At 42.1% G+C, this 22,222-nt stretch overlaps 2 protein-coding genes across 3 annotated transcripts; both read left to right on the top strand.

The window, feature by feature from the left end:
• The first annotated feature begins 286 nt into the window (after positions 1 to 286).
• On the top strand, positions 287 to 3,015 carry pym1 (PYM homolog 1, exon junction complex associated factor). Of its 2 annotated transcripts, none has more exons than XM_065248030.2 (3): positions 287 to 377; positions 1,056 to 1,141; positions 1,322 to 3,015. In XM_065248030.2, the coding sequence occupies exons 2-3, from the start codon at positions 1,119 to 1,121 to the stop codon at positions 1,818 to 1,820; spliced, it is 522 nt and encodes a 173-aa protein (XP_065104102.1). In that variant the 5' UTR covers positions 287 to 377; positions 1,056 to 1,118; the 3' UTR covers positions 1,821 to 3,015. The 2 variants fall into 2 exon arrangements, with proteins under 2 accessions (XP_065104102.1, XP_065104101.1); XM_065248029.1 differs by having other exon boundaries at positions 1,056 to 1,149.
• Positions 3,016 to 8,758: 5,743 nt separating this feature from the next.
• On the top strand, positions 8,759 to 22,085 carry LOC135730198 (protein yippee-like 5). Its single transcript, XM_065248028.2, has 3 exons — positions 8,759 to 8,854; positions 20,076 to 20,249; positions 20,578 to 22,085. Exons 2-3 carry the CDS (start codon positions 20,109 to 20,111, stop codon positions 20,800 to 20,802), a joined length of 366 nt encoding a protein of 121 aa, XP_065104100.1. The 5' UTR covers positions 8,759 to 8,854; positions 20,076 to 20,108; the 3' UTR covers positions 20,803 to 22,085.
• The last annotated feature ends 137 nt before the right edge of the window (positions 22,086 to 22,222 follow it).

The following is a 22,222-nucleotide window of genomic DNA, read 5'->3' as shown; positions in this document are numbered from 1 at the left end:
AATAAATAAGAAATATGCAATTAATATTCAAATTGAGGCTATTAATAGAATGTGCATGTTGGAGATCACTGGATTCGAGTAGGCTATTGCACTTTACAAAGAATGGCACATTTACAATTATTACATGGTTATGGATTTGTAACTTATGTAAGGGGCAGGTTACTGACGCCCTTAAATAATGAATTGTCTGAAAATGTGTTCGTTATTAAATGAGTTACATATTGTATTGTTTCAGAATCTGAACGCAATAATCCACCTCCCACACTGGCACGCGCCCGTGCGTTTGCAACACCGCAATCTCGCGAGAATTACAAGGAGCGAAAAAGGAAGTTCTTCCTTTTTAAAGATGGCGACCCCCTATGTGACTGATGAATCTGGTAAAATATTTTACATTTAATTTATACTTGTATATTTATATCGTTCCAGTTTCATATGTTATCTCTTCGTCCACGGACATTATGCGTGTGCGACGATAAACAACGAGATTCCGGTTGAACACATGAACCGCCCGCCTGCTCTTAACTACCAGTCCTTCTGAAAGCCTTTAAAAAAGCACCGAAGTCTCCAGGTCTCAACTTATCACTAAAGATTGAACGTTTTTGTTATATGGCTCCTGTAATGGATTTATCTGCATATTCTTGATGTTTTATAGTGATGTATAGATAGATACGCTTCGGCGATGTTTACAGATTTATAGTAAAAACAATGATAAAGTTAATATACTTATAATCTAGGATATAAAAATGACGTTACTAACAATAAAACGGAATATTATCAAATGTTGTAAAGTAGTTAACGACCACAACAATAATGATATTTAGCAGAACAACAATTCATTTCTACTACTGAGCAGCAAAATCATTTTACAACAAATAAACTAAATAAGTTTAAACTCGCAGGTGTTGTATACAGTTATTTATTATATTAAACTATTATTTATTATATATTTTAAACGAATGAATTATTATTGGTCATAATTATTATTTGATCATAGTTACTTTTTAATTTTTCTTAGTCTCGGATGCTTTTTCAAGTAAGTGTGTGTTTGTTTGAAGGTAAATATATTGCCGCCACACAGCGTCCGGACGGCACGTGGAGGAAACCGCGGCGGGTGAAGGATGGATATGTACCGCAGGAGGAGGTACCGGTGTAAGCACCCGAGCAACAATTCAACTTCTCAGCAGAGTTTACATGAGAATATTAAATAAACGCACTCCAGCAGAAAAAGCCTTCAGTGAAATGTTCTTCTTTTTTATAATAGGTGATAGATTTTTTTGAAGTTTAAAGTAATCAATACTTGGGCTCTTCTTTTTATTAACAGCTATGAAAACAAGTATGTAAAATTCTTCAAGAGTAAACCAGACCTTCCACCCGGCATGAACCCAGAGGATGCGGCTGTGGCCCGTCAGCAACAGCAGGTTTCGAGTGCAACAGACAAGCAGAGCGATGCAGCCGGACTCTCAAAAACAGCCAAGCGCAACATGAAGCGCAAAGAGAAACGCAAACAGCAGAACCAGAACCATCAGGAGACCAGTGAGGAGGTCCTGACTAAAGACATGGATGGACTGGAGATCTCTGCAGAGGAGAAGAGGGTCAGCCCCGACCCAAACCTGGACCCTGTCAGCACGGATACGTCCGCAGCTGCTGCAGAGAAGGCCAAGAAGATAAAGAACCTACGTAAGAAGCTGCGGCAGGTGGAGGAACTCCAGCAGAAGTTAGATTCTGGGGAGCTTAAAAACCCCAGCAAGGAACAGCTGGACAAACTGGGGCGAGCCCAGGCGTTACAGGAGGAGCTTGAGATCCTGGAACGGGATTTGTAAACTGAAAGAGCAGGATTGTGGCTTTGAGTTATTCGAAAGCTCACATGTTCAAATGAAGTGTCTGTGGCCAACATGTCAAGTTGTATTTCTGTGTCAAATAAAGTGGGCTGCAGCCATTATTGTGTTTTATACATAATGAAGATTTGGGAACGTCTTGCACTCTGGACTCTTAAAGCAGGTCATTGGTAGAACCTACATGTGTGCAAATGATACTTTCCACTCTTCATTTAAATCAGTGTTTCCCAAACCTGGTCCTCGCTTACCCCCTCCCAGAATGGTTTAGATTTCTCCTTATTTGTAACACCTGGTACAACTCACCACCTTGTTAGGGAAACGTCTTAACAATTCTGTAAGGACGGTTTCAAGTGAGACATCTAAGACATTCTGGGAGGGGGGACAGGAGGACCGGGTTCCGGATACACTGATCGATATTGATCATGATATCGCTCTCTAAACTAGTTTGTGAGCTTATATTGACCGATGGGTTAAAATCCCATGGTGTGATAATTTTTTTTACCATTGATGTAAAAATAGCATGAATATTAATCTGTAGAATTGTGTTATAATAAATGTAGCATAAAAATAAAACCTTTTTTATTTCTTTGTTAATCATCTGTAAAGATCATGACTAGTATCAAAAATCTCATTTTTTTATTAGGGAGGATTATGGTCACACTGGGATTTATTTTCATATTAGTCTTATGATCAATTATTGTTTCCAACCATATAAGAATACTATAGTTCACCCCAAAATGAAAATTCTGTCATAATTTACTCATCTTAATGTTTTTCAAAACTTTTCTTTATATGGTTGAACACAAAAGAAGATATTATGATGGATGATGGTAACCACACAGATGGCGGTATCTATTGACTGCCATAGTGGGAAAAACAAATACCATAGAAGTCAATGGGTACCGGCAATGGTGTGCTTAGTATCTATGATCAGAATTTCTTCTTTTGTGTCGAGCAAAAAAAAAAAAAAAACCGGGGTTTAGGGTTATAATAACATGAGGTTGAATAAATGATGATCTATATATAAAAGCTGAAGGTGAAGCCACCTCGAGTGTTCAAGTGGCCATACTGGCATGCCCAACCGACCAACGGCATTATGACCTGAATTCAAAAGGTTTACAGTGTCACAAAATATTAGTTTGTAGGATATGTCTGTGTAAATAAATGATTACTTCTGTTATTTGCAGTGCTTTTATGTTTTACTTTGGCATGATCAAAGCTATTTATAGAAATCAAAAAAGTGAATGTGTCTTCATGCTGTTGTAGTGACACAAGTGTAAATGTGTGGAAATAAAGCTTAAATGCTATTTACAAGATCAGTAAAGTAGTTGTAAATTAAAATCTGATAATGTCCTAGTAATTTAATAGAATGTCTTTTGGATACCAATATGGTGGCCCGGTGGCTTCAATATTTTGATGTAATGCGCAGTACAGTTCTGTATAGAAGAGAAGCAAGTGACAGCAAAAAATTACTGTATTATAATTGTATTGAAAAGAGGTGCAATGTGCATATAGAAATTGTTTACAATATCCAATTAGGTCAAGAACAGACTTACTGAGCATTATCTTTGTGATGCACCAGTCATGATTTTTCCTTGCCGATTCTGCTTGCAGATTTTTTAATCAGAAAATGGGATGACTCCGACTCAAATTTTTTTTAAGCAACAGACAACAAAGTACAGTACATGAACAAGATTTTTATTTGCTTGTTAACAGGCTTATCTGGCCAAATATTTGTAACCATTTGAAATGATACCAGCCGATATTACCCACAACACATTGCAAAATGGAAGAGTTTAGAAACGCTGCAGTAAATTAATAAATCAGTGAATCACTTATTTTACAAATTAAGCTATATAGTGAATATTAAAGAAAAGTTTTATTTTGATGTGTTAGGGTTAACAATCACCAGATTTCTTCTTCCTTTATGCCATTCCAGCATCTACGGCTATATTCATGGCGAAAACAAATTCATCCATACACAAGTTTTATTGAGACAAGTTGATCCATACACAGGTTGGGGGAGGGACAATTTGGCATCTCCAATTTGCCTAACTTGCATGTTTTTGGCCTATGGGAGGAAACCAGAGTACCCAGAGTAAACCCACACTGACACAGGGAGAACATGCAAACTCCACACAGAAAGGCTACCTGCCCTAGCCAGGGCTCAAACCAGGGACCTTCTTGTTGTGAGGCAACAGTGCTACTTCCACAGTCAAGAACCTAGGTGTGATGTTCAACAGCAATCGATCTTTCAATAGTCATATCTCCAATATCTGCCCCACAGCGTTCTTCTTTCTTAAAAATATCTCCATATGCTGTCTGCTTCAGATGCAGAGAAGCTTATCTATGCTTTTATGACCTCTCGAATAGACTATTGTAACTCGTTACCCGGTGGACGTCATGCAAAACAGGTAAACAAGCTTTAGCTAGTTCAAAACGCATCTGCAAGAGTGCTTACTCGATCTAAAAAGTATGACCACACAAGTCCAATTTTGGCATTTACACTGCTTACCAGTTAAATGTTGCATACATTTTAAAATATTGCTAATAAACTATAAAACCTTAAAGGCCTAAACTCGTTGCCTCAATTAAATTCCTTAATTCACCTTAACTTGGTGGCCACATAGACTGAACTTAACATTTTAAGTTCACCAAACTTGGAGTTTGTACAGTGCCATTAAACAATTAAGTTCACTTGGTGTTCATAAAGACTGAACTTTAATTGTTATTTAACTTTATATAACAATGTGTAATGAAAGGTATCCAGGAATGACTCTATGTCATTGAATGAATGATCTTAATTCTGTGAATGATCTGAATTCTCCACAACAAGCTACACTGTTCACACTTATCTTCATTACAGAGGAGAGATATAAAATGAGTTAAATGCAAAATTTAAGTTATGATTGCTTGAATTTTTGAGTACAATCAGCATTAGGGCTTTTAAGTGTAGCAGCTTTGTATCTATGAGAATTACTATCAGAATACAATCCATCAAGTACACTGCGGTCACAGAATTCTGGTCACTAATAATTTCTAGAATATCAAATGTGTCTACAGGTGGTAGATCCTTTTCCTACTGGAATGATTTACCAAAAAATGTTCGAGAATCAGGCACAAAATTGAACTAAAGACATATCTTTTTAACAAAGCATTTACATGATTTGTCTGGTAAATAAACATGCCACAATAGTTAGCCTGTCCGGAACCAAGCAGATATTCAACCATTATACAGATGACACTTGCATTACATGCGAACGGCCCCTACGCTAATAGGATTTTGTTTCTTTTTCTTTGTCTCGTCCTCGATCCCGAGGACACTGAGACTAACAGACCTAGTTCCTGCTGCCATGAAGCTCATCACACCACTGATCTACTGGACTTCCTGCAACGTGATGCCCAGCTGATGTCTGACCAACGACCACAGACCGCCTGTAACATTAATCAACAATAATTTTATTTTAAGAAAACGTAATTCAGCACAGAGAACCAGTGTTTTTTTTCTAGTGTACGTTGACATGGCAAGGCTTCGCCAAAAACGCGGTTGTGAGCCGGAAAGGTTTAAGTTTAGTTGTGTTGTCTCTCCAGTCAATAACTGAACTGCGTGTGAACACAAATGTATTCAGAATTCAAATTCAACACTGACAATGGTTAGTTATGCCTCAACTGTGTAATTTTAACTGACCATGGACCACAAAACCAGTTAAAAGGGTCAATTTTTTTAAAATTGAATTTTATACATTATCTGAGAGCTAAATAAATAAGTTTTTTAGGTTATGACAATATTTGACAGAGATACAATGATTTGAAAATCTGGAACTTGAGAGTGCAAAAAATCTAAATAGTGGATTTGGATTTTGGTTTCATGTAAAAACTGGATGTTGTATTTACTTGTGTTATCTTAAATATTTATTATCATATTCATACTCTGAAACATTAAAGGGACACTCCACTTTTTTTGAAAATATGCTAATTTTCCAGCTCCCCTAGAATTAAACATTTGATTTTTACGGTTTTGGAATCCATTCAGCTGATCTCCTGGTCTGGAACTACCTCTTTTAGCATAGCTTAGCATAATTAGTTGTATTTCATTGGACCATTAAAATCGAGCTCAAAAATAACCGAAGAGTTTCGATATTTTTCTTATTTAAAACTTGACTCTTCTGTAGATAATTAAAACCAACAGAAAATGAAAGTGGCAACTCTGCTGCTGTAACATGGCTGCAGCAGGTGTAGTAATATTACGCAGCAGCTGAATTTAGTCCCCTTAAGCACTATTCGGACGGGATTAGTTTTCCAAACGACGTTTGAGTTTCAGCGTGTCCCCCAGGACGTCTGTGATTTTATGTACCGATTCGGACGGGATTAAAATGATGCAGTCTATTTCAGAGATGGGAGTGTCTGTTTCTTCATTTGGGCGTTGCAGTAGCACGTGCTCTGGATACGCGTGTTTGTAATGTTTAATATTTTGCTTTAAATGTAAAATCATGACAGAACATGTAATTTATTAATTTAATTTTAACAAATCAAAATAAAATATACAAATCCTACTAAAGTAACATTAGCCTACGTGTTTTATATAACTGTCTGCTTATAACAAACACAAAATAATGAAGAAATAATGATTAATACAATTTAATATCTTTATTAATTAACATTACCATTCCGGAGTTGAACAACTTTGAACGGAGTTTCTTATAATGTTAATGATATATCAGTGTTTAGTCTTAACAGTGTATGATATTCAGCTCGTCTTGATTTAATTACTTTATTTTGCCGAATGCGAAAAAACATTCATATCTGAATGAATGGGACTCAGGAAATACAATATACGCGCATTAGTAAGACCTTACGGCAGATCAAGTTGGCCAAAACACGAAATGAACCGCGTTTTCAAAAGATATTGCGGGCAAACACAGACATTTGCATCCGGACGGGATTAAATTTCTCAGAGGACCTCTGAGTTCGGCGAAAAACAGTAGGTAAATTGCTCTGGAATTTTTACGGAGGTCGTCAGAGAAAAACACAGACATGGCCGATTCGGACGGGATTAAAAACACAGAGGACCTCTGAGAAGCACGATTTTCTCAGAGGTCCCCCTGTAAAACTAATCCCGTCCGAATAGGGCTTTTGAATCGTTTAATAGCAGGGGACTATCTTTGGGCTAACTACGCCCACTACTAAGTCCTTGATTATTACGCCAGAATGAGAGTATAGTTCCATTATTAGCCGGTCTTAGTACACAGTGTAATTACAGAAGAGTCAAGTTTTAAATAGGAAAACTATCTAAACTCTTTGGTTATTTTTTAAAGTGATGCTAATGGTCTAATTTGATTAAATGGATTATGCTAAAATATGCTAAAAGGGGTACCGCCAGACCCGGAGATCAGCTGAATGGATTCCAAAACGGTAAATATCAAATGTTTAACTCTGGGTGAGCTGGAAAATAAGCATATTTTCAAAAAAAAGTGGAGTGTCCCTTTAAAGTGTGACAAACATGCAAAAAATATTTGTAGCATAAGTCAACAAATAATATTCAGAAGTAGTTTATATTATACACAATTGGCTCATTTTGTCTCAACCGTGTGTGCACAGTTGAAACATGGTGCAGTTGATACACACATTCTAAATGCTGTATTGTATTATTGCAAATGTCATAAAGCACAGTTGTGCGACTTTTTTTAAATTGACATTTTTTTATTTGCTTGAGTTCTTTCAGATTTGGTTAAACAAATGTGTATTAGGAACAAAATATTTACCATTGGAGAAGACAAACAGTACAAATGTAAACAGAACAGTAAAAATAATAATGGAAATACATTGCTTCTCAACTGTACCACACACATTTGTGTAGATTATACAAAGACCTTGCCTGACACAATGGTGAAATATATGTCTATTGTAATGTTTGTAATGATGTACGTTATGTTTAACCATCATAAAAGCATAATAAGCTCTTCATTGTGGAAACTACATGGTGAAATGATTATTTTACATTGGAAAAAAAACTTTTGCCAACATCTTCAGAGTGGAAAGATGCACATGTGTCAAATTTACCACGATCAGAAACAGCACTAATGTGCATGTGTGGAGCAAACATCATGACTCTTGTGCACGCAACTTATTTAAGGTGTTTCAACTGTACATGTCTCAAATGTACTCAGTCTACCCTAATGAAAAGATTTGTTTTGGCGTTCTATTTCGGCTTACCGCTGTAATGATGTTGTTGACTCCAAATGAAATTTTTCAAATATCTTCATGGAGCATGATCTTATTCTTTACATTATATACTAATGATTTTTTGTCTTTAAATAAAAATATAATTTTATACCCATGAAATGTATTTGTGTCTTTTTCTACAAATATACCTGTGTGACTTGTTTTGTTGTCCAGGGTCACATGTATGTATACACAATGTAAAAATGTGTATGCATAAGCCTACATTGCATATTCTGTTTACCTCAGGTTTAGAATAACCTTGGGTTAATAATAAAGTGTGAAGCACCCTAAATACACACATTGTTATCATTATTATTTCAGAGTGAACGAGCTGTGTTCTGGTCATGAAGACCTACCTTACAGTATTAAGCAAAATTAAAAGCACAATAATTGACAACCTTAACCCAATGCTTGGCAAGTGTGAGTTTTGACAATTCCTTATTCTATTAATTTTTCAAGTCTAACCAGTGAGAAGAAACAAAAAACGTGGTGGAAATTCTCGTTAAATTATAATTCGGAGAAATGTTAACATTAGTGGTTTTATCCAGAAAAAGCACAACATTCACTTGTGTGTGTTTCTAGTGCAGTCCGGCCAGGGCTATGATGGCGGCGTCGCTGACGTACGATCCAGCCGCCAGGGCGCGATCTATGTAGTTATTATGTCTATGGTGCGAACCCTAACGTATGACGCCATCGCACCGGATGTTGATACACAGAAAGGAAACCAAGCGTCGCTGAGCTCGAGCTGTGTGAAAAAAGCTACAAGACGAAAAGAAACCGTTTATATTAAAGGGCTGGTAAGGACACGATGCCCAGAACATTACACCAGACAGACAGATAATCGAGATATTTAATCTGTTGTTTGTGATGGCATAGTGTTACGCGCAGTAAGGAAATATGTCTTTGTTTATTCGGTAATAGCTATTTTTTGTTTTCCGGCAGTGAGTAAGTATTCAATAATATATGAATGAAATGATTGATGAATTGTGTGCAGTTATTGATAAAGAGTTAAGTTAGTTGGTGGATGTCCTAATGCGTACATGACATCACTCTCTCTGGGTCTTTCTCAAACGCAAGGTTAGGGTCTTCCTTAACATTAAACCCTAAAATGAGACGGTAGCCGCCCCTGTGGTTATTGCATGAAAACTTTTAAACAGAGAAGTAGAAAATAATGTCATTTATCACCACAGAAATGTATTACAAATGTCCAATAATGCAGTACAGTGAATGAGAATCATGTATCGACCGTTTGTGCTTTCCCACGGACAGTTGACCATTATTTGAATAATTTACAATAAAACAGACAATAACACAAATGCCCTCGTCTTTAAAACATATTTGACCTTATATATCATAATGAAAATGGGAGCTTTGTGCTGACACTTTTTTGCTTATATTTCACAATAAAATTGAGAAAAGTAAGTGCCGATTCGATGTTTTTGTAATGTAAGAGTTGCACACTTAATGCATCCTTCAAGAGTGGCCAAATGAAGGACACGACTTGAAAGAAAGGCTGCCTTCGAAGCATCCTTTGGCCTGACCCTGTGAACAATCTGCATACATGGATTTCTCGGTGAAGTCATCACTGCTTGGGCACACAACCAAGAGGCAGAAATAAAAGATGTGCATTGTGTTGTACTAGGCTAGTAGCGGTGTCTGTAAGTCAAAATGCCAAGGAGTTGTTGCGTAGTTAATTGTACCAACAGAGCCAGTGCTGGGTGCCTGATGTTAACATACCAGTAGGTGCGACTATAACATTACTAGCCTAACATGATCATTCATACATGTATCACAGTAACACTGCAAAATTAAAGACAGAAAACAGATCCAGCTAAAATCAAGTTTTATTTACATACAAACAATAAAGAAAGCTTCAATACTTAAGGTTGTTGCAGTAGAGGACCAGCTCACCAATCAGGCTTTCTGCCTCCAGGATGCACGCGCTCCCTGTAATGTTTGCAAACAGGAAACCAGTGTATACTAACCATCCTAAATAGTATTTAAAATTAGAGTTTTATGTCCCAAATCAAGCGGGAGTGCATTATCTTTAAATAATTAAAAAAGTAAATTATTCCACTTATACCACATTTACCACAACCATTTCTCTGGTGTCTATTTTTAAGACATTTTGCAGGTCAAGTGTGCGGTTTACAGAAAAATAATCAACACCCATGGACCATTTCTCAACCAATCAGAATTAAGCATTCAACAAAACCGTAGTATAATTGAAAAATAATGAATGAAAAAAATGCTTGAATGCAAACATGAGTTTTATTCTGATGTTTGAATGTCTTAAAGGTGCAGTAGAATGGGAAACTCTATTTCCCTTTCAGTCGGTCACTACGACGTCACGTCGTGACCGACGAATTGGGAACTCGCTTAGAGAGACCAATCTGCTTCGAATACTACTAAAACGCCAATGAACTTGGCATTGAGATATTTGCATAATGCTGGCGCCGCCCCGCCAGGTGCGTATATAAGCAGCAGGTGCAAATAGGGAAATTAGCTTTTTATCGCTTCGAAAGCCGGCAGTATCTGCTACTGAGAAGCTACTCTCTGCTCTGGTGGGAAACGATTGCTGAAGTTGGTTGGACAAGCAGTACCACAGCGGACGCCGCAGTTTTCCACTACTCTGCATCTTTTTGTTTTGAGTTATTAGTGAGTGCGTTGCTGATCCCTGTGCGCATCATCAACTGAGCATCTAAGAGTGAATTTCCCTAAAAGAGTGATACGGAGAGCTTTGTGCCTTGTTAAAGGCAGCCACTCTCTCGTATATCCGGAGATCAGCGTCCTTTTCAGGATGGCTTTTCGTCCGTGTGTTCTTGGATGCGGCAAGTACATGGGTCCAAAGGACGGTCACGAGCGCTGTCTTTCATGCTTGGGCATCGAGCATGCGGAGGCTGCGTTCGCTGGGGGTGCATGTTCTCATTGCGAGGAGATGTCCCTGCTGGATTTACGCAGGCGGTTGTCGTTTCTACGGGAACGGCGTCCGCGTCCGGTGAGTGCTGACCGCCGCCACGGAGCGGCCGCGAAGCTCTCTAAGGACGATCTGCGTCTAACTGTGCTGAGCCGGTCGGGGGATTCGTCCTCCGGCTCTCAGCCTTCCCGTCCTCAGCCGGTAGAGGTGCCTATGGAGACTGCAGCCTCGTGTTCTACGAGCGCTGTAGAATCCGTTGCGCCTCCCTCTGGACCCGCTTCGACCGCAACACCCGAGGGTGGAGCCCCTCTTTCCGAAGCTGACTCCGACGTTCTTCCTCCCTCTGGTCGGGTCGTGACGCCGGAGTTTGACCCGGAGATGGTGGCTGTGCTCTCTCGAGCGGCGGAGACCGTAGGGTTGGAGTGGGTTAACCCCCCTCAGCCCGAACCGTCCCGCCTGGATGATTGGTTCTTCGGAGCTGCCCGGGCTTCACAGCCCTCTCCACCAGTACCTTTCTTCCCCGAGGTGCACGAGGAGCTGTCACGGACTTGGAAGTCGCCGTATTCTACCCGGTTACGGCCGATTCAGCCCTCCCCCCTCACCTCCCTCACCAACGGAGCCGCTAAGGGTTATACGGGGATCCCCCCTGTGGAGCGGGGCGTCGCGATGCAGCTGTGTCCGACCACCGCTGCCTCCTGGAAGGACCGCCCAACCCTTCCCTCTCGGGCTTGTAGACAGTCGTCCGGTTTAACGGGCGCTGCCCATCAGGCTTGTGGAGAGGCGGCTTCGGCTCTGCATGCAATGGCTTTGCTGCAGGTCCATCAAGCGAAGGCCTTACGAGATCTGCATGAGGGAGGACACGACTCACCCGTCTTCTCGGAGCTGCGGGCTGCCACTGATTTGGCTCTCCGCGCTACGAAGGTGACGGCGCAGGCGATTGGTCGTGCGATGTCTACACTCGTGGTCCAAGAACGCCACCTATGGTTGTGTCTGGCTGACATGACGGAAGCGGACAAGAACAAGTTCCTGGACGCTCCAGTGTCACAGACTGGCCTATTCGGCGAGTCGGTGGAGTCTTTTGCGCAGCAATTCACCGCCGCTCAGAAGCAGACTGAAGCGATCTCCAAGATCATGCCCCGGCGCAAGAGGCCTGCCTCTCGTCCACCAGCACCGGCTGCCCAGTCTGCTCCTCGCCGAGGGCGCCCTGCGGCGGCTGCCTCCGCCCCCCCCCCCTAGGAAATCATCCAGACAACGGAGGGGGAACAGCCGTCGACAGCCTGCCCCGCCCGCTCAACCCGCTTCCCGTGGTCGCAGACGGGGATCTAAGCGGCCCTGAGACGGGCGACCTGGATTCGGATGGGATCACTCTTCGGGAGACGGTGTACGCACCGCTCCTTCCCCCGGAGGAGGGCCGGGTGGAAAATCTTTGGTTTCGTTTTGTTTCTGTTCCGCCGGCTTCTCAGCCGGCACCCACAAAACCACAAAAAGAGTGCATTCCTATTCCTTCTCCAGGTCTCCAGAGGATCGAGAGAGATGTGAGCAGGCATTCATCTGCTCATCCTCCCTCTCCTCCATCGCCAGCGGGGGTTCTGAGGAGTCCGAGCTCTCCACTGCGGAGACCGGACCACCAGCTCCCTCAGCGGTCTCAGGTCAGTGTCACAACACGCACACACACTGTAGCTGCGTGCGCTCTTACGGCGCGCGCACCGGCAGTCTCACCTGTTCCGCTCGTCTGCCCCACCGCGAGCTCTCCGGTTGTGCCGTTAATTCCCCTCGCACGGTCTCTGGAAGCTTGGCTTCAGCTTACCAGCCCGTCCCGATGGGTATTACGCACGATCCGCCTCGGTTACGAAATTCAATTCAACCGGCACACACCCAAATTCTCGGGCATTCGTTTCACTACAGTGAAAGCGTCCGATGCACATGTACTGCGTGCAGAACTCGATGTCCTCCTGGCGAAGGACGCGATCGAACCGGTCCCTCCAACCGAGATGAGCTCAGGGTTTTACAGCCCGTATTTCATAGTTCCAAAGAAGGGCGGTGGGTTACGGCCGATCTTGGATTTGCGCGTTCTGAACTGATCTCTCCAAAGACGATCCTTCAGAATGATAACGCCGAAACTGATATTTCAGTCAATACGGCCCCAGGATTGGTTTGCAGCAATAGATCTGAAAGACGCGTACTTTCATGTGTCCATTCTCCCTCGCCACAGACCGTTTCTGCGCTTTGCGTTCGAGGGGCGGGCATACCAATACAAAGTACTACCGTTCGGGCTGTCTCTCTCTCCCCGTGTATTCACGAAAGTAGTGGAAGCGGCGTTAAAGCCCCTGAGAGAGAGCGGTGTTCGCATTTTGGCTTACCTCGACGATTGGCTTATAATAGCGCATTCTCGGCGGACGCTTTGCGAGCACAGAGACTTAACGCTTCGGCATCTCGCCCGTCTGGGTCTTCGGGTCAACTGGGAAAAGAGCAAACTTTGTCCCACGCAGAGGATCTCTTTTCTCGGGATGGAACTGGACTCGATCGATTTATCGGCACGTTTAACAGAAGCGCGCGTCCAATCAATTCTGACTTGCCTTGGTTCTTTCCGAGGGAAGAACGCGGTCCCTCTGAAACAATTTCAGAAGCTCCTGGGAAATATGGCAGCAGCCGCGGCCGTGACACCGCTCGGGCTGCTCCATATGAGACCGCTTCAGCGTTGGCTTCACGATCGAGTCCCGAGGAGAGCGTGGCGCGCCGGCATTCACCGTGTAACCATTACACCTGCGTGTCGTCTAACATTCACCCCGTGGTTAGACCCTGCGTTTCTGAGAGCAGGGGTTTCCATGAGACAGATTTATTGGCATGCTGTTGTACACACAGATGCATCCAACACGGGGTGGGGAGCCACGTACAACGGGCTTGCAGCTTCGGGGGTGTGGACAGCACCCCAGCTGCACTGGCATATCAATTGCCGCGAGTTGTGGGCTGTATATCTGGGACTCGTACGCTTTGCTACGGAGCTGCGAGGGAAGGATGTACTAGTACGCACCGACAACACTGCGACCGTTGCGTATATCAACCGTCAAGGCGGTTTGCGCTCTCGTCACATGTCGCATCTCGCCCGTCATCTCCTCCTTTGGAGTCAGAAGCATCTGAGGTCCCTTCGTGCCATTCACATTCCGGGTTCACTCAATACAGCGGCAGACGCGCTTTCCCGAGCTGCGCGCCCCGGAGAATGGCGACTCCACCCCCAGACGGTACAGCTAATTTGGAGGAAGTTCGGTCGTGCGCAGATAGATCTATTTGCGTCCCCGGACGATACCCACTGTCGCCTGTTTTATTCACTAACCGAGGGCAGCCTCGGCGTGGATGCGCTGACACACAGCTGGCCGCGGGGGATGCGCAAATACGCGTTTCCACCAGTGAGTTTAATCGCACAGACGCTGTGCAAAGTCAGGCAGGACGAGGAGAGCCTTCTACTGGTCGCTCCTTACTGGACGACCAGGAATTGGTTTCCAGAACTAATGCTCCTCGCGACAGCCCCTCCCTGGCGGATTCCCCTGAGGAAGGACCTTCTTTCTCAAGGAGGGGGCACATTATGGCACCCGCGCCCCGACCTGTGGGATCTCCACGTATGGTCGTTGAGCGCGCACAAGGTTTAGGTGATTTATCGCAAGCGATATCTAACACCATCGCCGCGGCTCGAGCTCCGTCCACAAGACGGGCTTACGCGCTTAAATGGAACCTTTTCGTCGATTGGTGCTCTTCGCAACGCGAGGACCCCCGAGAATGCCCCATTAATATTGTGCTTTCATACCTTCAACGCCGGTTAGATGGTAGGCTGTCACCCTCCACCATTAAAGTTGATATCGCTGCTATTTCTGCTCATCACTCACTTATTAATGGCAGATCAGTCGGCCAGCACGACTTAGTTATTAGGTTTTTAAGAGGCGCTCGTAGGCTAAACCCCTCGCGCCCTCCCTCTATTCCTCCTTGGGACCTGTCCATGGTGCTGAAAGCCCTGCGGGAGAACCCATTCGAGCCTTTGCAGTCTGCGAGTCTGAAGTTTTTATCAATGAAAACTCTGACCCTACTCGCATTGGCCTCTGTTAAGAGGGTAGGTGACCTTCATGCATTCTCTATCGACGATTCGTGCCTTCAGTTTGGCCCTGCTGTCTCGAGTGTTACATTGAGACCCAGACCAGGCTACGTGCCCAAAGTTCCCACTACTCCCTTCAGAGATCAAGTGGTGAGCTTGCAAGCTTTGCCCGCGGAGGCGGCAGACCCGACCATGGCTTTATTATGCCCCGTACGAGCGCTACGCATCTACGTGGATCGCACACAAAGCCTTAGGACCTCAGATCAGCTCTTTGTTTGTTACGGTGGTCAGCAGAGAGGGAAAGCTGTCACTAAGCAGAGGATGTCTCATTGGATAGTCGATACTATCGCCCTTGCTTATAATCTGCAGGGCATTCCTTGTCCATTTAATCTGAGAGCGCACTCCACACGGAGTGTTGCCTCATCTTGGGCACTCGCTCGTGGTTCCTCGCTAACAGACATCTGCAGAGCTGCTGGTTGGGCGACACCTAATACGTTCACTAGATTTTACAGTGTTCGTGTCGAGCCTGTCTCCTCTCGTGTTCTTTCCTCGTTAGGGGAAGCACAGAGAACAGGCTCGCAGGTCGGCTTGCAGCCTCCGACTGACGCTACACAATAACTGTCAGTATGGAAGGCCTTCAGGACAAAAATGCGTAGTACTCTGTTTTGTCTCCTCCGCTGCCTTGGCAGCCTGATGTTGCGGAGCATCCGCTGCCAGCCTCTCACTAGCTGCATCCTCGCGAACCTATGTGTTTGGCTCGGGCATCCACATTGCGTCCCATCGGGTTCCTTTGTGAGTATTTTTCCGTGGGGTTAATCCTACTAGCCCACGTTTCCCTCAGCAGAGCACTGCTTTGCTTACACAGCCACGGCTGTCATTTATATCTCAACTACGGTTGACTTTCGCCCACCAATAGCCCTTAACAGGGCGGTGGCTTCCGCAGCGTCCCTATACCGCTCAGATAGGGCGCTTCCCAGTCGCTGGCACTACTGTGGGGTTAAAGGAACATCTAGTGCCCGGCCTTCTGCCTTAAAACCTAATTCTCCTTATCCTTAAGTGGAACCGGAGGGCTTTACGCAGACACTGGAAGAGGTCAGCCCTTAGTGGCGTTTTGGTAGGGATTCCCAATTCGTCGGTCACGACGTGACGTCGTAGTGACCGACTGAAAGGGAACGTCTCGGTTACGTATGTAACCCTCGTTCCCTGAAGGAGGGAACGGAGACGTCACGTCCCGTCGCCACAGGGCTGCTCCCTGCTGTTTATCGGCCGGTCACACTTTCCGGCTTTCTCAGCGAAAAAGAAGCTAATTTCCCTATTTGCACCTGCTGCTTATATACGCACCTGGCGGGGCGGCGCCAGCATTATGCAAATATCTCAATGCCAAGTTCATTGGCGTTTTAGTAGTATTCGAAGCAGATTGGTCTCTCTAAGCGAGTTCCCAATTCGTCGGTCACGACGTGACGTCTCCGTTCCCTCCTTCAGGGAACGAGGGTTACATACGTAACCGAGACGTTCTCTAGGCATAGATGAATAATCATAGTTCTGTACACAGTAATACCATATCATAATCCTCAAACAAGATTGTTTTCTCTTTTGTAAAGTCAGGTCAGATTGATTTGCTTTTATATTATGAAATGCAGGTACTAACACACATCAGTTCTTCTGTTATCCTAACACAAATATCAGATTCTTATTGTTTGGTAGATTTTCAGATGTCTTGTTAATGCAGTTTATGTATTGATAGAAAATTGTCCAAATATTGGTTAGCGATACACCAATCATGATTTTTCATAGCTGGTGGTAGGGCTGGGCGATTTTCCCGACTTTTTCGATTAATTCGAGTTTACGTTTTGAAGTGATTTTACTTTGGGGAATCAAGATTTTGAATGGAAGTTTGTTACAGTCAAAGTGCAGAAATGATCTAATTACACTGTAACCGGCCATGCAAAATTACAGAACTCTGAAACCAATGAGAAGAAATTATTTTATGCGCTTTTGTTTTGTGTATGCTGTGGGAGAAATAAAAGAGAGCGCAATCCTCGTTGTCCCGCGTTCGTGCTCTGTCCATCAACTTTTTCTTCAAAAGCAACAAGAAAAGGTACAGATTAATGAAACCATGACCTAAACCTCACATGGCAGTTGTACCTCTGCTGAATTATAGCTGCATATGAAACATGTCTGCGCTCTGTTTCAGTGCAGATTCTGTGTTGGTTGTCTGACCTAACCCTAACCCTAACTGCACAGAGAGTTTTGGTTTGAATGAAATCCAACAACCCGAGCAAACAATACAATAAATATCCTTTAAAAAAACTTTTTGTGATGTACTCAACAGCGTGACTAGAAATGTAGGATTCACCAACAAGTAATGACTAATTAAACAGACCTATTTAAAAAAAAAATGGTAAAAAGAAGCATACATTTTCCAAATGATTGACAAAATTATTAATCAATCAAATATTAAACAAATCGTAGGATAATGTTATGAATGTGAGATTATGACTGTGTACTTAAATTACAAACAAATACAACAAAACTTATTAAAATGCCTGAACATAGGTTTCAGATTTAGGCTACCATTCGCTTTCTAAACAATGCCTAATTTCTGCATAGAAAACTTGTGGCATCAGAAGGTATTTTTGTTTTAAATTGGATTGATTTGTTGTATAGTTTATATCAGGGATCTCTAATCCTCCTTGTAAGCTCCTAATCAAGGGGTTCAGGAGGAGTTGTTTGATAATTACACACAGGTGTGTAGGAGCTGAAGTCTGTAGGAAATAAAACCGAGTGGTCTGCCATACCATTCCAACCCTTAAGGGGCTCGCACACCGGATGCGCAGCTCAGCACCGCGCCATTCTAAAAAAAATAGAACACATTGTTTTCTATGAGTATATGCACACCGGCGCCGAAATGACTGAATTCCTTATTTTGTTCAAATGAGAGATGCAACTCTTTTGCTTTCTTTTTAAAAAGTTTATTTTTATTTATTTATTTTTCATAAAAAGTTTGATATAATAAACCAAATTTTCACCTAAAAGCCATATCTGTTTTCGTTTATTTAAGGGTCATTATAGCTGTTGATGATTATAATAATAATAATAGTGATGATTTAATACCATATACCATGAAACCGTGAACACTGTGATAGTTTCGGAGATGATTATCATACCGTGAAAATCTCATAACTTTTGAACCCTGGCTTCAGCTTGTGAAATTAGGTTAAATTAAACAAAACACCTGCACAAAACAAAAACAACAGAAGGTCCAAATAAAAGCGCAGATTCACTCTCTGACAGCAGATAGCGCTTATACAGCGGTTACCCTATAAACACAGCAGCCGTGTGTGGATTATAAACAGCTCTTTATCAGGCATTATACTGAGATAAGATAAAATAGAAACGGCATCGTTTGTCTCTATAGTGAGCTTGTGTCTGGCTCTGGATCTCAATTTTTTATCTGTGAACTGGTTGCCTTACCCTAAACATGTCTTAACTCAAAACATTTGACCATTTCTGAGGACTAGTCAGGATGATTTTAACTGGAATATTTTGAAACAGCAAATGGCTGCCGGCAAGATAGTAAAGTGCAACGGGGCAGGGCGTTGGTTGAGTAGGCTCTACATTTGATTTTGCCATTACGTTGACAAACACGCATTACGTTATAACACAACTATTCACCTAATAAGTAAGCTAAGGAACATTAAATATTGATTTTAAATATTTTATTTGCTCATTTTAAAGATCCAGTTTTTGCTGTGTTTTTGAAGCTTTGGTTAGGCTGTTTTCACAGTCCTAAAAACAGACTGATGTCGTCTTTGTTCTATGAAGTCTCTCCTTCAGAAATACGTAACAAGTTCTGATTGTGTAGTTTGTTTATGGTGCTTTTCTATCGCATAGTACCCCACGGTTTGGTTTGGGTCAGGTCGGGTCAGCTTACCTCACTTTGGCTTGGTTAGCTTTTCCATCAGGGTTAGTAACACTTCGGAGTTGGAGGGATTATAGGCGTGTCGTTATATTTGCGCTGCCTAATGCTTTGACATCGTACAAGTGAGAGCGTCGTTCTACATTCCCATACATATTTCTCAGTCTGCCACAAAATTTAAATTGACCACCAAAAATAGATGATTGCATAATCGCGTTTATCACTACCTCTGTCTAAAATGGTTCAGTCGACGCGCTTTGCTGAGCCTCATTTAAGTTGCATTTAAGCATATATGTATGTGGATGTGCGCGTCGCGAATGGTGTTAATGATTCTCAGTCTGTGTATGTTTTTCATCGCTACAAGGGAGTTTTTGGAACTTTAAGCAGAGCACAGATGACAACATGTTTGCTCGAGACAGCGCAAGCTAGCGCAAACGTAAAGCTAATCTTTTACATTATAGCGATGACACTGGAAGTGACGATTCTCTCCGACCAATCAGTGATCTACAGCGTTTAGGTGTCATATTTTGGTATCAGTTCGGCTTGCTTGAAACCCCGACCGAGGTGGTACTAAAAAAGTGTTGGTACTACGTACTGCACCCAGTGGAAAAGCTCACAAAAGTAAGCTGACCCAAACCAAACCGTTGGGTACTATGCAATGGAAAAGCATTATTAGCTTAGCAGAGCCGTTTGAGCCAAAGCTGGCGACTGGCTAATAAAAGGTATTATTTATGCTTTAACAACAACATTACACACTAATTAAAGTTTGATAAATGGGATCAGAAAAACAGGCCTTTAATAAATGCAGACCTTCCGCAAGGAAAAGACGTTTATTTTCATACTAATTTATATTTTACTTTTGTTTAACATTAAACTGTAGCTGTCTAAATGATTTGCAGCAATCTTCTTGTTACTGTGTGTTATTATATTTGAGCAGTTGTTATCTTGTCATTTTATTAATTAAAGTAAACCAAAATGTTTATTTTGTTCATTGTTAAATCATTTCTTTACTCACCATCATTTAACTCTTACAATTATTTATTGAGAACAATCAGACAACAAAATGTTCCCGAGTTCTGATGGTCATATTGTCTTTTAAAGGTAACAGTTGTGCATTTGCCTGTTATTGGAGCCATGGGCCGCATCTTTTTGGATCACATTGGCGGGACGCGGCTCTTTTCCTGCGCTAACTGTGACACCATCCTGACCAACCGCTCTGAGCTCATATCTACACGCTTCACGGGTGCCACAGGAAGGGCCTTTCTATTCAACAAGGCATGTTAACAACAACAACAACAACACTGTCTGCTACATGCATGCACAACTTTCCTTGGCTTTATAAATGAGGACATGGCATAGAATTGTATTGTTTTTATATCTATTGAATTATAATTGCTACAGACTGACTATACCACAACTTGTTTCAATCTTTTGCATTTTATACACTTCTCAGATTTTCCATGTAGAGCTTTCCATTTTTTTAAGTATGTAAAAACATCATTCATACATAAAAGGCTTTTATGTCGGGCACTCACGTCATCAGTGCTGTGTTACTGATAGTGTAAACTGATATTTCACACCGCTCTTGTACGTGTGTTATCAGGTGGTGAATCTGCAGTACAGTGAAGTGCAGGATCGCGTGATGCTGACCGGCAGACACATGGTTCGTGATGTGAGCTGTAAAAACTGCAACAGTAAGTTGGGCTGGATCTATGAGTTCGCCACTGAGGACAGTCAACGTTACAAAGAAGGTCGTGTGATCCTTGAGAGGGCGCTGGTGAGGGAGAGCGAGGGCTTTGAGGAGCACGTGCCCTCCGACACATCCTGATGGGAGTTCATCTCTCATATCCGAGCTCATCTTCTCTCTTTCATACATGTATTCAGGCTTTGTGAGGATCTTTCATCTGTGTTTTTTTCCTCTAGCACACAACACAAGCTCTTCAGATGTTGTTCTCTGACACTGAGTTAATAATTACAACAACAAAAACCATGCATATCAGTGTCTAAGGTAAAGATTTGTGAGATGACACAATCTCTTCCTTGTTTAATTGGTAACAACAACACAGCATTAAAGTCAAGACGCTGGCTTAGAAGGCCATTAGAAACATCTGCTCATCAAATGCATTGTTAGGTTGTATTTTAACCCTAGCACTCCATCATAGTGTGTATAATGTTCAACTTTGCACAATTTAGGAGATTGAGCATGAAATATATGCGCTGAAAGATGTCTCTATTGATGAACTGTGGGTTTCCCTTTATATTTCAAGCAGGTTTACAGTATACCTGACCCGTAAAGACTACTGAAGCTTTATTTTTGTGTAAATAACTGGTTTATTTGGGTTGACCTTCTATTTGAGCTTTGGGTGAGATGGCCCCTCAAGGCTTCTCCAGTTTCTCTGAGTCGTGTGACTTTTTTTGAAAACAATGCGTTCGGCATTTCAGTCCAAAAGGATTTGACAAGCCTTAAATCCTTTCTGGTTGAACAGGGTTTATGTCATAAAGATCTAGTGAACATGACCACATTACCAGCATTTAAACCGTTCAGAAATGATCTGTCTTTATTCATTATGTGATCAGTTAAATTGCATGTGCAATAGTTTAAGTGTGCACACAGCAGGCTTAAATAAATCTGCACTATGCTTTATCACAGAAGCGTACGATTCTGTGTTGTTCTTTAGTTATTGTTTATTGTTCTATGTTAATTTTTTATTGTTCTATGTTAATTTTTTGTTGAACTGGGAATCATTTGGTCACATTGTTACATCTAAATTTTCCAAATGTATGATGGACAGGTAGTAGTTCAAAACTTTGATAGGAGGGTTGCTATTAGCTGCATTCTGCATGATTTGTTTGCTCATTTGTGACTTCAAGACCTTAATGTTATTTTTTTGTTTTATTTGGTCAAAGCCTCAAATTTCTGCTGATTTAAAGGTTGCATTTTTCTTTTGCCTTTCAATTTCAGTGTGAAACTGTTGTGATGTTTTGAATACTTTCTTGACATAATTTAAAAAGATTTTTTCTTAAATTGTACTATTGGCATTTGTTTGTTAAAGGACAAACATTAAGGTCATTTTATGCTTTCGCTTTCTCATTAAAGAACCTTGTCTTGCATATAGACTCTGGCTTTTGATGCTTTTCAATGCTCTTCGATAATTAACCTCAGTTACTTTGATCTTTATGTTAGTTTAACAGTATATCTGCACAGAAGCTCAGTTTTAAGTTGATTCAGACTAATATTAACCCTTCAT

The sequence above is a fragment of the Paramisgurnus dabryanus genome, chromosome 11, assembly GCF_030506205.2.
Source record: "Paramisgurnus dabryanus chromosome 11, PD_genome_1.1, whole genome shotgun sequence".
Taxonomy (NCBI): domain Eukaryota; kingdom Metazoa; phylum Chordata; class Actinopteri; order Cypriniformes; family Cobitidae; genus Paramisgurnus; species Paramisgurnus dabryanus.
Note: the sequence above shows the minus strand (reverse complement) of the source record. Positions and strands in the feature narration are given on the sequence as shown.

What these genes read in the sequence shown, in the direction of transcription:
- LOC135730198 (XM_065248028.2), top strand. Translation starts at nt 20,109, where the DNA reads ATGGGCCGCATCTTTTTGGATCACATTGGCGGGACGCGGCTCTTTTCC. An exon ending in GGGCCTTTCTATTCAACAAG is followed by an intron (nt 20,250 to 20,577) that starts GCATGTTAACAA and finishes GTGTGTTATCAG; the next exon opens with GTGGTGAATCTGCAGTACAG.
- pym1 (XM_065248029.1), top strand. Translation starts at nt 347, where the DNA reads ATGGCGACCCCCTATGTGACTGATGAATCTG. An exon ending in CTATGTGACTGATGAATCTG is followed by an intron (nt 378 to 1,055) that starts GTAAAATATTTT and finishes GTTTGTTTGAAG; the next exon opens with GTAAATATATTGCCGCCACA. An exon ending in CCGCAGGAGGAGGTACCGGT is followed by an intron (nt 1,150 to 1,321) that starts GTAAGCACCCGA and finishes TTTTATTAACAG; the next exon opens with CTATGAAAACAAGTATGTAA.